The sequence below is a fragment of the Pituophis catenifer genome, unplaced genomic scaffold (genome assembly GCF_029215685.1).
Source record: "Pituophis catenifer annectens isolate HBS135680 unplaced genomic scaffold, rPitCat1.0.hap2 SCAF_11, whole genome shotgun sequence".
Taxonomy (NCBI): domain Eukaryota; kingdom Metazoa; phylum Chordata; class Lepidosauria; order Squamata; family Colubridae; genus Pituophis; species Pituophis catenifer.
The window spans coordinates 24,768,707-24,782,960 of NW_027256891.1; the positions used below are offsets into that span (position 1 = coordinate 24,768,707).

At 41.2% G+C, this 14,254-nt stretch overlaps 1 protein-coding gene across 1 annotated transcript in view; it reads left to right on the forward strand.

Annotated features, from left to right (window-relative positions):
* Positions 1 to 14,254, forward strand: part of IL1RAPL2 (interleukin 1 receptor accessory protein like 2) — a 204,866-nt gene that overhangs the window by 113,346 nt on the left and 77,266 nt on the right. Inside the window, exon 4 of the mRNA XM_070951777.1 lies at positions 2,515 to 2,589. Coding sequence (XP_070807878.1) covers positions 2,515 to 2,589 — 75 coding nt within the window. The remainder of the gene's footprint in view (positions 1 to 2,514; positions 2,590 to 14,254) is intronic.

Here is a 14,254-nt window from a genome sequence, read left to right on the forward strand (position 1 = left end):
GCATTCTGACCCAGCTCCCCAAACATAACAAACTCTGTGTAGTTGAAGCAATTATTCCTTTATTAGGAGCTCCAGCAGCCCCAGCAAAAAAAAAAATTCTTTTTCAGCTCAGGCTAATGAGTCTGTCCGGCAGGGGAGAGGAATAGTTGTCTGCCACATCTATTCATCTCCGCCCCCTGCCTTTTATCCCTAGAGCTAGAGTGGGGCTTTGCTAGCTCTTCCATCCCAAGGACTGGCCCATAGATTTCCACTGCTCTCCTCTCCTCTGCCTCCTCTGACATCTGCACCTAAGGCACTGGACTCAGCTGTTCCTCCTCTTCCTCATCAGCCACCTCCAGACCTGGGGGCTGTTGACTCTCCATCTGAGAGTTGACAGACGGCCCAAGCTCCGCCTCTGTCTCTCTCTCTCTGACAGCTCCATTCCCTCTCCCCCCTCGGAGCTTTGATGCTGATCCTGACTCCCACGCCTCCTCTGCCTCATCTGATTCGACAGCTGGAGGGGCCGGCGGCCACAACACGGGTCTCGAGGAGGGTTCCATAGGACCTGGATTTGGGGAGACCGTGTCTCTTGTTTACCCTCTGCAAACCGTTGAAAATAATCGTTTTCCGCCAATGAGAAGCTTTTTTTTTTTTTTGCTTTCCTTTACTTCTCTGCACTCCCTGAACGCTCTCTGTCTGATCAAGGCTGATTTTTAAATCACACCGGCGAGTCCTTTGCAATTGATCTCTGCTCTTTCCATCATCGGTGTCTATTTAAGTGAATTAGACTTTAAGACTTGTGTACGAATTCACTGGGCCGCTTTGGAAAATTCTCGGTGGAGATAACGCGATGATTGGCAGGCCTTCCTGTTCCCCTCTAATGGTATTCCAAGTGCATTAGTGAAAAACATTGATTATATTTTTTTTTCACCTGCCAGCAACTTTCTATTCCTAGCTAATCCAAAAGTAATTTAATTGTATGGGTGGACCCAATGCTTCATCAGGGTCAGGTGTTCCATCTTAGGCTTGGAAAAGGCGTGTGAGGCTGCCACGCTCTTCGAAATAGAACTCCCTGTATAGCTTGAGTAAAAAGGTGTGTATAAGCAAGGGGCTTGGAAAGTACCTACAAGGTGCAGTGGAGAACATTACTCTCTCTCTCTTCCTTTTCCTTTTCCTTTTTCTTTTTCTTTCTCTCTTTCTCTTTCTCTCCTTTTTTTCTTCACTTTCTCTCTCTTTTTCTCTCTCTCTTTCTTTTTCTTTCTCTTTTTCTTTCTCTCCCTTTATTTTCCTTTCTTTTTCTTTCTCTCTCTTTCTTTTTCTTTCTTTCTCTCCCTCTCCCTTTATTTTTCTTTCTCTTTCTCTCTTTTTCTTTCTCTTTCTTTCTCTTTCTCTCTCTCTTTTTCTTTCTGTCTTTCTCTTTCTCTCTCTCTTTTTCTTTCTGTCTTTCTCTTTCTCTTCTTTCTCTATCGTCCTCCCTCTTTCCCTCTCTTTCCCTTTCTGTTTCTCTCTCTCTTCCTTTCTCTTTCTCATTCTCTATTTTTCTTACTCTTTCTCTCCCTTTATTTTTCTTTCTTTCTCTCTTTTTCTTTCTCTTTCTTTCTCTCTTTCTCTTTCTTTTTCTTTCTCTGTCTTTCTCTTTCTCATTTTTTGTCTCTCTTTCTCTTTCTTTCTCTCTCTTTCCCTCTCTTTTTCTTTCTGTTTTTCTCTCTCTTTTTCTTGTTCTCTTTCTTTCTCCTTCTCATCTATTTAGATTTTTCATCATCCACGTCATGGTTGTCCCAAAGGTGCTTTTTCCAAAAAAAAACCTGGAGTTTCTTGGGTTTTTTCCTTGAAACTGTTTCGCTTCTCATCCAAGAACATTCTTCATATCCTGAACTGAAGATGCTTCTTGGATGAGAAGCAAAATGTTTTCAAGGAAAAAAAAAAACAGGAATTCCAGTTGCCTTTTGGAAACGTACCTTTGGGATCCTCTTTCTCTCTCATATTTTTTATTTTTTCAATTGAACTAATATACTTCATTGTTAGCTGCGTTGAGGATCCATTTGCATAAATTAACATTGTATGATTCTGGTTGTTGCTTTTGGTGCCATCATCAATATAATTCCTAAGGAGCGGTGGGGTGGCTTAGTGGTGAAGGCGCTCACTTCCTATTTGGAAGGTTGAGAGTTCAATCCTACATAGCAGCAGATGTTTCTCTCTTAGGGTCCATGAAAAAAATATTTACTGTGAACCCTGTGTGGCGTCAGGAAGGGCATCCGGCTAGCAAAGGCTCAGCTCTATCCAGTCACTCTGACACTCCCCCCAAATTAAAGGGCTACTGATTCATAAAAAGGGAGTTTTTATCAATATAGTTCCAAAGCTAGCAGAATGCTACTGATTGTTTTTTTTTAAAAAAAAATGGGTGTGGCTATCCAGGTATGCAGATCCAAGTCTTTGCAGAACACTTATTGTCTCCAGAACCAGATTATTCTTTTAATTTTCCCCATTCCTTTCTCTCTCTCTCTCTCTCTCTTTTTTTTTTTTCTCCCCTTCTAGCTTTAGTCACCAACAGACCACCTCAGCCGTTGTACCCAATAGAGAATCAGACGAGTCTTCTCGAAGTCCAGTTGGGTAAGTTCCTTTCTGAAAAGGTGTGATTGAAATGAAGCCAAGACTACGGTGTAACTGATATTTATTACTATGTGCAAATCAATATGTTACTTTCTCATTTGCAATGAGGGAGAGGCAGGCCTGAGGAGAAGGGGGTTCAGCTGGTACATTGTTCCGGGGCAGTGATGAAATCCAAATTTTGTTACTACCAGTTCTGTGGGCGTGGTTTGTTACTAAACGAACTGTTGTAAATCAAAGACTACCTGTAATAAAATCTGAGTTATTCCTTTAAAGAAAAAAATTATTCAACATTTTTAACCTTTAAAATCAGAATTACACTATTACAGCTTTCCGCTATCGGAATTTTTTCTTAATTTCAATTTATCCACAGGCCTATTGTTTTATACATATACGTTCTTATTTCATAGTTACTTATTTTTATCATATATACAATATTTACATGTCTATTACACTCTAAAATATACATTATTTCCATTTATTATCTTTCCTATATATTCACTATACATTAATTTTAGGCTTCTTTTCAAGCCAATTATACCACCTGTTCCACGTTTTGTAATACAGTTTCCTCTCTGTCCCTTAATTCCATCGTTAATTTGTTCATTTCTGCATATTCTAGCACCTTTTTTATAATCACTGCATTTGAAGGGGTATTTTCTTGCTTCCAGTTTTGGGCGAATGTGATTCTGGCTGCGGTGATTATATGGAGCATGATGTATTGAATTTCTTTGCTTATGTTATCTTTTATTATACCCAAAAGGAATAACTCTGGCTTCACACCAATTTTTTGTTCAATAATTTCCTCCAACCATTTTTTTAATTTTTGTCCAATATTCCCTGGCTTTGGGACATGTCCACCACATATGGTAGTAAGTCCCTTGTTGGTGGTTACATTTCCAGCAGTTTGGAATCTGAGTTATTCCACGTGACACTATTTGGATGGAATTTCCCTTTCTTTACGTAACTCTTAAGGAGCACGTCACCGCAAGGTGTGATGATGGTAGCCTCCTCAGTTTTTTATTTTTTTTTTCAGTTTCGTATTTTTCTGCCATTTATAGTTCATCAGACTGCACATGTCTGTGAAAGATAACACCTTTTTTCTGTGTTTATTTTCAGTTTTGTTTACAAGCCATTTTTGTAAACGAAAAGCGTTAAGACATCATGATTATTATTGTTTGCATGACTCTAACCATTTGCACTGTAGACATTTCCCTAATGTACATTTGCAAAAACTGGCACAAAATGAATTTTGTTTTTTGTTTTTGTTTTAAAAAAAGAGTGCATTGCAAGTGAATCATTTTTCAGTTCGTGTAGCACGGATACCTGAAACTGGATAAAACAATTTTGTCTCCACTCCCGGATAGATCTTTGATTAAACAGTTTTAAGAGTAGATTAAATGAATTAGTGTAAGAGAGTTCTCGGTTGTTATTTCTTAATGGTGAGACCAAGTGGAGACTGACTTCTAGTTTGGAAATCACTAAGGGTTACAATTCTTAGGATTTACTTATGTGCTTTTTGGAGGCATTTAAATACAAGACAGCTCGCTCTGTTTTATTATTATTATTATTATTATTATTATTATTATTATTATTATTATTATTATCATCTTCTGTCTGTCTGTCTATCTATCTATCTATCTATCTATCTATCTATCTATCTATCTATCTATCTATCTATAAATGGCTGTGTGTGTGTGTGTATGTTCCAGCATAACTCTGGAATGCTTTGAGCAATTTCAACCAAACTTGGTACACAGATGACTTACTCCCTGGAAACAAATACTGTGGGGGTAAGACTCCCCTAACACCTCTTGGGGTGTGTGTTCTGTAAGATACAGCCTGTTGTGGCTTAAAATGACTTCTACTGTAGTGCCTTGAAATGGCTTCTACTGTACAACACAATGGAGTTGCCAGGGTAATGGCTTCACAGTACTCCCTCTGGTAAGGGGGAAAATCCAACATTAGAAACAACAAGGTGGTATCAGTTTATTTGATGCTTCTGGGGGCACTGGGAAAACATTTTTAACTAATTTAATTCTCACCAAAATCAGGGCTCAGGGTGAAGTTGCTCTTCCTGTCCAATACAGGATTGGGATAAATAAATACTCGGGCAATGCCGGGTTATCAGCTAGTTAAACATGAAAAACAATACATAAACAGTGTGTTGTCTGAATACAGTTAATTTTGAGAAATAATAATGATAATGATAATAACAATGATATTCATAACATTAATAATGATCACATAATAATAATAGTGTTTGCTTATCCATTTTAGCAAACCTTCCTTATATAATTAATCATTCTCTTATGCTTTTAAGTTTCTAACTTCTGTTTCTATTAGTTAGCCATTGGTAAAACAAATCCCATGTTAAAAAAATATTCAGTTTCTTCTTTCTCCTTAATTTTAAGTGTTAATCTGTCCATTTCTAGCTCGCACTGTTCTTAACCTATACTTGCAACTTGTGTTTAACTGTATTTTAAGAAAATATTTTATGTGTTTTAACATCCCTTCCAGCTCTATTCTGATTCCGATTCTTCTAAATAAGTCCCATTTTGTCGTAAACAAAGTTGGCTTCCAGAGATCGCAACCAAACTGCCTCCTGATAATATATGTACAATAAATATACAGCTAAGCTCTTCTATCAATCCATGCGCCACTATAACCTAATTTCAGGCTTCAAGCTCGGATGCTAAGAAGCGCAATCTCTTTTTCAGTTACCAGATGACAGAGATGTAAACAATCGTATTAGACAAAGACAAGGATTTTAAAAACGGATCTTATTTTTCTTCCTGTTTTTACTTTGGAGTGTTTAAAAGGGGTAGAATTTGCAAAGGAGGCCTGCACTTACCTGGGGTCAGTGGTGAAATCCAAATTATTTTACTACTGGTTCTGTCCGCGTGACTTGGTGGGCGTGGTGTGGCTTGGTGGGCGTGGCTTGGGTGGCATGGCAGGGGAAGGATACTGTAAAATCTCCATTCCCACCGCACTCCAGGAGAAGGATACTGCAAAATCCCCATTCCCACTCCACTCTGGGACCAGCCAGAGGTGGTATTTGCCAGTTCTCTGAACTACACAAAATTTCCGCTACCGGTTCTCCAGAACCTGTCAGAACCTGCTGGATTTCACCCCTGCCTGGCGTGCATTTTTGCTCCCAAGGGGATGCTGGAGGCCGAGTACTGCCTGTCATACCTTCTGGCCATGCCCACCCACCCAGCCGGTCATTAGGACAGAAAACCGGTTGTTAAATTATTTGACTCCCACCACTGGTTTCAGTCCGACATAAACCGAGTGTGCAGTCTGGATTGGCAGATTGAATCCTGGATGAATTCTGGGCTCAACCTATGAGATGTTGTGCTGAAAAATATGGTTTTTCTCCCCTGTTCGTGTTAGCTGTTGCAGTTTTGAACACTGTCCAGATTTGTAATTCTAGGAAAATCTCAGCCCCTGTCCGTGTTTATAAGCAAGACAATATGTCTAAGCCTCTGGGAACTATCAGCCACTCTTGACGGTTAATCTAATTACGACGAGTGTGGAAGGAAAAAGAAAAAAAGCGAGGATGAAAAAGTTTCTAAATGAGCAGTGCAACCGATATTTCATTTTTCGCTTCGTGAGTGCTTTGGAACACTTCGAAATTTCCCTCTCCAAAAACGCTAAACTAGGAGAGGATATTAGTCAGGGAGCATTTTCACGCTTTAGTTTACATTTCGAGAAATTTGCCAGTTCTGAATTTTGATCGGATTTATAGGATATGTGGCAGGGAGAAGGAAAAACAAATAAACAGTTTTGCTGTTTACCAGAGGGAGAAATTGAAATTAAAAACCAGGTAAATTAGCAATCCCTTCTCATCCTTCGTTAAAGGTAAAGGTTCCCCTGGCACATATTTTGTAGTCATTCCCAACTCTAGGGATCAGTGTTCATCTCATTTTCAAAGCCGAAGAGCCAGCGCTGTCCGAAGACGTCTCCGTGGTCATGTGGCCGGCATGACTAACTGCCAAAGGCGCACGGAACACTGTTACCTTCCCGCCAAAGGTGGTTCCTATTTTTCTACTTGCATTTTTTACATGCTTTCGAACTGCTCGGTTGGCAGAAATTGGGACAAGTAACGGGAGTTCACCCCGTTACGCGGCACTAGGGATTCAAACTGCTGAACTGCCAACCTTTTGATCAACAAGCTCAGCGTCTTAGCCACTGAGCCACCACATCCCTCATCCTTCATTAGGACAAAAAAAATTTATCTAAATACAAAATCAAGCTTTTGAAATGGATTCACACATGGACTTTAATGTTCTGTTTGCTGGGCTGGTCCCGCAAATGAGTTATTAGTACGGGAACGGCTCCTAGGCCCTTTAAATTACAGGAGAGCCTCCTTCGGCAATTTTTTTGACCTTTTCAACGTTCTGCAATTTGTTAGACCATGTCATCCGCTTTCCTTCCTTCCCGCCTTCCTTGTTTACAGCTTTGCTAAACGGGCGACAATGGCAGAAGGAAGTGCCAATCCAAACAGGCAGGTTCGGCAAAGGTCAGAGTTGTGCAGAGTTCTGCCCCACGGTTCACTGTCAAAGTCGAGAGCATCCAGAATAGGAGAATAGGCTTTTTTTAACAAAAAAATAAAAAGAGGAGGAGGAGGAGGAGGAGGAGGAGGAGGAGGAGGAGGAGGAGGAGGAGGAGAAAAAAATACAGATTCTGCCAATGGGAAGCCAGAATGTCACATCCCTGCAAAGATTTACGACTTACAAGCGCAATTGGGAGCAGAATTTTCATTGTTAAGCAAGGCGGTGGAATGCCCAATTATTATTATTATTTGCTGTGGCTGTTAAATTAATTCCTGCCGTTGTTAAGTGGATCACTTAAGCGAATCCCATTGACTTGACTATTCAGAAACCGTCGGGGATTGTCACACATGTGAGAGCAATCAACCCATGGAACAGAAGTTGCCTTCAGAAGTTGTGGGAGCTTCATCACTGGAGGCTTTCCAGAAGAGACTGGACTGCCATCTGTCAGAAATGGTGTAGGGTCTCCTGCTTGAGTGAGGGGTTGGACTAGATGACCTACAAGGTCCCTTCCAACTCTGTTAATCTGTTAAATTAACAGATTAAATCCCCTGTGTGGCAGGGGAAGGATACTGTAAAATCTCCATTCCCACCCCAGTCCAGGGGAAGGTTACTGCAAAATCCCCATTTCCTCCCGATCAGCTGGGACTTGGGAGGCAGAGAATAGATGGAGGCAGGGCCACTCAGAATTTTTACTACCGGTTCTCCGAAGTACTCAAAATTTCCGCTACTGGTTCTCCAGAACTGGTCAGAACCTGCGGAAACCCACCTCTGCCACCGCTGCTAGCGAAGGCCCCCGCCCCTAGCTCTGAGGATAAAAGACGGGGGGCGGAGATGAATAGATGTGGCAAACAACTATTCATTTTCCCGCCAGACGAATTTGTTAGCCTGCGGTGATAGAGAAACTTTTTGCCGGGACTGCCGGCACTCTTAATAAAGGAATCTTTTGAGTTCACGTCAGAGGGTTTGTCGTATTTGGGGAACTGGGTCAGAACAACCCGATTCTCTGCCCCCGCCCATCGCAAAATGCCTGGCATTCTGATGGGCGGCATGCCAATAAATATCAATTTAACGTCGGTGGCACTCGAAGCTAATAGTTTACTGCAAGGGAGTCCAATTATGTCGTTCACAAATCGAAAGGCACGCATTGCCGCTCCCAACTTCCTCTTATTCTCTGCTAATTCAAAGGGTTCTCCACCCTTCATTGCCCAAGCTGAATAGTTTATGGTTACAGAATTTACATATATTATAGCCTTCCATGATTAAGCTACAAATTATAGTTCAGTGATCCAGAGACAACGGATGGAGCTGGGTGAATAATTAATTAACCGCAGGTAATTTATGCAGTGAATTTCAACCTCCCTTCTCTTCACAAATTGGGCATGTGCGTAGAGAAAGGCGGGCTTCCCTCCGATGCGTCTCAGCGATTTGGGTAAAATAACTCTCCGTCTGTCTCGCTCGCGACTCGAATGCCTATTTCTTCGGGAATCGATACTTAATTCGGAAAGGCGGTGTTTCGATAGGGCCTTTCAGTCTCATATGGAAAGCTGCTTTTCTTTTGTGACGGATGAGGTCAGGTTTTCCTACACTTCATTTTTTTTAACGTTAGTGGCTTGGGTTAGGCCAGCGTAATTGTTCTGGTGCTTTCGGTGCTACTTCACGGTTGAGTTTTCGACATTTCGTAGAATACTTTTGCAATTTAAAAGATACAGCTCTTGGTATTGCGTGAATACAACCTTATGGATTTCCAGAATTATTATACCTGTACTTTTCAGAGTATAAGACACTCTTTCCCCCTCTAAAAGAGTGTGGAAATGTTGGTGCGTCTTATACACCAAATACAGCCATTTTTGGCCTCCCAAAACTCCGCCCCGCATGTCCCGTTTTTGCCATACACAGGCCCGTTTTTCGCAAAAACGGGATGCACAGAGGGTTTGGGAGGCCTGCAGAGTGCTCCTGGGAGCTGGGGAGGGTAAAAACGTGATGTGTGTGGGGTTTGGGAGGCCAAAAATAGGCCCATTTTTCACAAAAACGGATGCGCAGAGGGTTTGGGAGGCCTGCAGAGTGCTCCTGGGGACTGGGGAGGGCAAAAATGTGATGTGAGGGGGGTTTGGGAGGCCAAAAACGGGCCCATTTTTCACAAAGACGGGACACGCAGAGGATTTGGGAAGCCTGCAGAGTGCTCCTAGTGGCCGGGGAAGGCAAAAACCAGACATACAGAGGCCAAAAACTATTTTTTGTTCTTGTTTTCCTCTTCGAAATCTTGGTGCATCTTATACTCCGGTGCGTTTTATAGTCCGAAAAATATGGTGTTTTTTTTTTTTACTTCCTTACACTAATCCAGGCTTAGCTTCTGATCCCAAAGAAACACACCTTTTCAAAATTTATCTGTTTATGAAAATGCAAGGTTTTGTGAAAGTTGATATTCCTTTTTGGAGAAAGAAAAAATGATTGTTGTTTGCAGAATACCGCTGTACCAGGCTAAAGAATTGAGTCAGGGTTGCATTAATCTCTCCGTGTTTTTCTTTCTGTCTCACACACACTTCAAACCCTATTCAGGAATGCTATTTCTAAAATGAAAGGATTAATTGAGGTACTTCTGTGGGATCCTTGAGCTTAGATACTTGATTGCAAACATTTCATTACCCAACTACTAACATTATCAATAGAATGGAATAGATGAATAGAATTTTTTATGGGCCAAGTGTGATTGGACACATAAGGAATTGGTCTCGGTGCATACGCTCTCAGTGTACATAAAAGAAAAGATACCCTGTTTCCCCAAAATTAAGACAATTGGGCTTTTGAATGCATGTGCTAAAATAAGCCTCCCCCCAAAAATAAGCCCTCCTCAAAAATATTTAAACACAGAGCTAAAAATCAGATAAGACGGCAAGAGGAACCCCATCTTGCTCCACGTGCCCCAAAATAATAAGACCTCCCTGAAAATAAGGCCAAGCACTTATTTCGGGGTTCAAAAAAATATAAGACAAGGTCTTATTTTCGGGAAAACACGGTACGTTCATCAAGAATCATAAGGGACAACACTTAATGATAGTCATAGGGTACAAATAAGCAATCAAATCATATTAGGAAATAGTCAATATAAATCTTAAGGATAACAAGCAACAAAACTACGGTCATGCAGTCATAAGTGGGAGGAGATGGGTGATGGGAACGATGAGAAGATTAATAGTAGTGCAATAGTAGAAGAGAGGGGAGTTGCTCTCTGTTTATAGGCAAGTAGCTTGCCCTGTCAGTGTTGGGAGTTCCTTAATTAGGCTGTTGCTTATCGAGTGGTTAGTTCCTTGAGTGGGCAATCAACACCCAGATAAGCAGAAATTAACATCAAGCAGGAAACAATATCCCAATCGATATTGTTTTGCTGCTTGGTGTTAATTTCTGCTTATCTGGCTGTTGATTGCTTGTCAAGAGCTTTTAGCATTTTGATGATCTCTTTTGAATGGTAGGTAGATGTTGTTTATCCCTATGTGCCTGTTGATAGCTGTCCCCAAGGTGCTTTTTCAGGAGGCGACTGGACTTTCTGGTTTTTCTTTGAAGACGTTTCGCTTCTCATCCAAGAAGCTTCTTCAGCTCTGACTGGATGGTGGAGAATGGAAGGATTTTTTTTTTTAATTAAATAAATTTTTATTTGTTTAAAAGTACAAATAAAACAGAACTAGTGACAACAAAACATACAGAACAAAACATGTAAACAAAGATTTCAAATATACATTTTGTCAAATATATATTGTCAAATAAACAACAGTAATGTATGTTCTTATTTGTGTTTTGACTCGTCCTTGTTTGATCTTACTCATATATCTATCTTTATGATTCATTGTTAATTTATGTTAGTGATTTATGTTCCTGTTTCTGTAACTCCAATTACTCCCTATTCTTTTTTCCTTTTTCTATTTTTCAACCAGGTATACCACTTTTCCCATACTAGATAATAATCATGTTCCTCTTTATCTTGTAATTCTTTTGTAAGTCTGTCCATTTCTGCACATTCCATAATCTTATTAATTACTCTATCTTCTGTCGGTGTGTCACTACTCTTCCAATTTTATACTCCATGCTGGCAGCTGGTCATTTGCATTCTTTTAGCAGGTCATTAAGGTTTATCTGTGTCCTCAGAGTCACCTGAAAGCTGCAAATGGGTGTGGAGCCTCCTTGGAAGTTGAAAGGACTGTGTTGTAGACTGTGTTGAAAGGACTACAACACAGTCCTTTCAACAGTTCCAAGAAGGTTCCACACCCATTTGCACCACTCAGGTGACCCTGAGGACACAGATAAACCTCCAAGCGGCCTCAACGACCCACTAAAAGAATGCAAATGACCAACTGTCTACAAGGAGTGTAAATCCTTGTAGGATTTATCCAGAGCTGAAGAACCTTCTTGGACGAGAAGCGAAACATCTTGTTCTGCCCCAGCTATGGACCCCAAAGAACGCAGCACACACAAACTCCGTTCAAACCTTAGTTTACTGAATAAACCAGTCTTTTACAACAAAGGCTGTTAATTAATTGCATTAACAGCCGTCAAGAATTCAAAGAATAATAACTGAAAGCTTACTATGGTTGGCAGAATGCGCAGAAGCAATTTGCAGGAAGCTGATAAAATAAGCAAGACAAGACACGAAGGTATGTGAATGAAGTTGTTCCCTGCAAATTGCTTCAGTCGGCGTTCCTCCTTAAATAGGCTAAGGGAGTGGCCAATTAGCCCCCAGCCTTACTCTCGAGGAGACCTCCTCCTGAGGAGCCACTCCTGCCTTTTGGCAGCTCTGCGTGCCCGTGCATCGAGAAGAGGCTCCTCCTCTTTGTCCTCTTCACTTAAAGGAGCTTCTGGAGGTTCTGAAGGCCCTGGCTGCCTCTGGCACCACATCTTCTCCAGCCTCCTCACTGTTTGACTCGAGTGCCAGCTGCACAGGCTGCTGGCGCAACACCACACCAGCCTCCTCACTATCTGAATCAGCTACTAGCTGCACAGGCCGCGTATGGGCCACAACACATCTTCAAAGAAAAAAAACAGAGAGTCCAGTTGCCTCTTGGAAAAAAAAAACCCTTTTGGGACAACCACGACCTGGATGACTTTAGAGAATCTCCATAGACATCTGTTTATAGAGGTAGAGCTCTTGCCTCACAATCAGGAGGTTGTGAGTTCGATTCTAGGTAGAGGCAGTTGTAGGGTCTCCTGCTTGGGCAGGGGATTGGACTAGATGACCTGCAAGGTCCCTTCCCACTCTGTTAATCTGTTTTACTGCCTGAATATCTAGGAATTCACTTGCATTTCAACCGAGCTCCTTAAATTCCTTAGGTGAATAAGGCCAGCGTATATTAGCTGCTTCAGAGCCTGCCTTTCCATCCATGACACAGTTTAAAATAAGGTGAAAGCCTCCGTATTTTAATTGATTAGCTGCTTGGGGTTTATCGGGCTTCCGATTGTTTTCATGCAATAAACCATGTTTGCAGAGAGAAAGCAGGGAGAAAGAGGTGTCGATTTTTCCTCTTGGATAGAAAATGTTGAGTTTCCCGGATGAGATCCACAAAGAAGTGTTGTCTGACGATGCCTGAGATACAAATCTCAACACGGATCCCTTGCTACACAGCCTGATTTGCGTTGTTGTGTAATTACTTGTGATGTGATAAAAAGGAGAGAATTGTCTGAAATGAACTGAGAAAGAGTAGCCTCAATTGGTCAGGATGATCAAATGAACAGAAAGGTGTGTGTGTGTGTGTCTTCCAGTTTACCTGTGACACTTTACCTGGACTAATACAGGGAGTCCTCGATGTATGACCACAATTAGAGCTGAAGTTCAGTTGCTAATGGCCCTGAATTCCCCCAAGCAGCTTTCATGCCTAAAGTGGGATTAGAACTCACCATCACCTAGTAATCGGCCTTAAAATCACCCAACCCAGATTTATATCCAAGGTGGGACTAGAACTCGCCATCATGTAGTAATTGGCCCTAAAATCACCCAATCAGATTTATATCCAAGGCAGGACTAGAATTCACCATCACCTAGTAATCGGCCCTAAAATCACCCAGCCAGATTTATATCCAAGGTGGGACTAGAATTCACCATCACCTAGTAATCGGCCCTAAAATCACCCAGCCAGATTTATATCCAAGGCGGGACTAGAACTCACCATCACCTAGTAATCGGCCCTAAAATCACCCAATCCAGATTTATATCCAAGGCAGGACTAGAATTCACCATCACCTAATAATCGGCCCTAAAATCACCCAGCCAGATTTATATCCAAGGCGGGACTAGAACTCATCATCACCTAGTAATTGGCTCTAAAATCACCCAATCCAGATTTATATCCAAGACAGGACTAGAATTCACCATCACCTAATAATCGGCCCTAAAATCACCCAATCCAGATTTATATCCAAGGCAGGACTAGAATTCACCATCACCTAGTAATCGGCCCTAAAATCACCCAGCCAGATTTATATCCAAGGCGGGACTAGAACTCATCATCACCTAGTAAGGGTTAGGGCTGCTTTCATGCCTAAGGTGGATCTAGAACTCACTGTCACCCAGCTTTCTAGATCAGCACCTTAACCGCTAGGTCAAACCTGCCCCCACAAAACACTCCAGCCTGTCTTTATCCTATTATTCCATTTTATGTATTCTATTATGTGTTCTATTAAATGCAGATTTGGTAATCCATGACTTTTTTTTTTTTGGTATTTTTATTATTTTGCGATGTAATGTAAGGGCTGTTTACATAAAACGGCAGTTGTGACGGAACTATGAATATTAATTGGAGCCCAAGCACATCTGCCCATTTGGGTTTTTTCCTCTGTTTCTCTAAATTCCTCATCTTGGATTCGCTCGGTCTTATTTACACATCGACTGAAAAGCCCCAAACGAACTGCATCAAAATTGGTACGCAGCCTCGGAACCTCATTTCCCCTAACATATCCCAAAAAATGTTGCACACGTTTCCTTAGTATAATTTTCTCTTTTGCTACCACATGCACTTTTGTATGTACATTTTCATAATACGTGTAAATGTTGGCTTTATTTTTTTTTTTAATTTATTTTTTGCTCGTTTGTTTGTCTGTCGAACTGCTTTGCAAAATTCTGGGGGGAA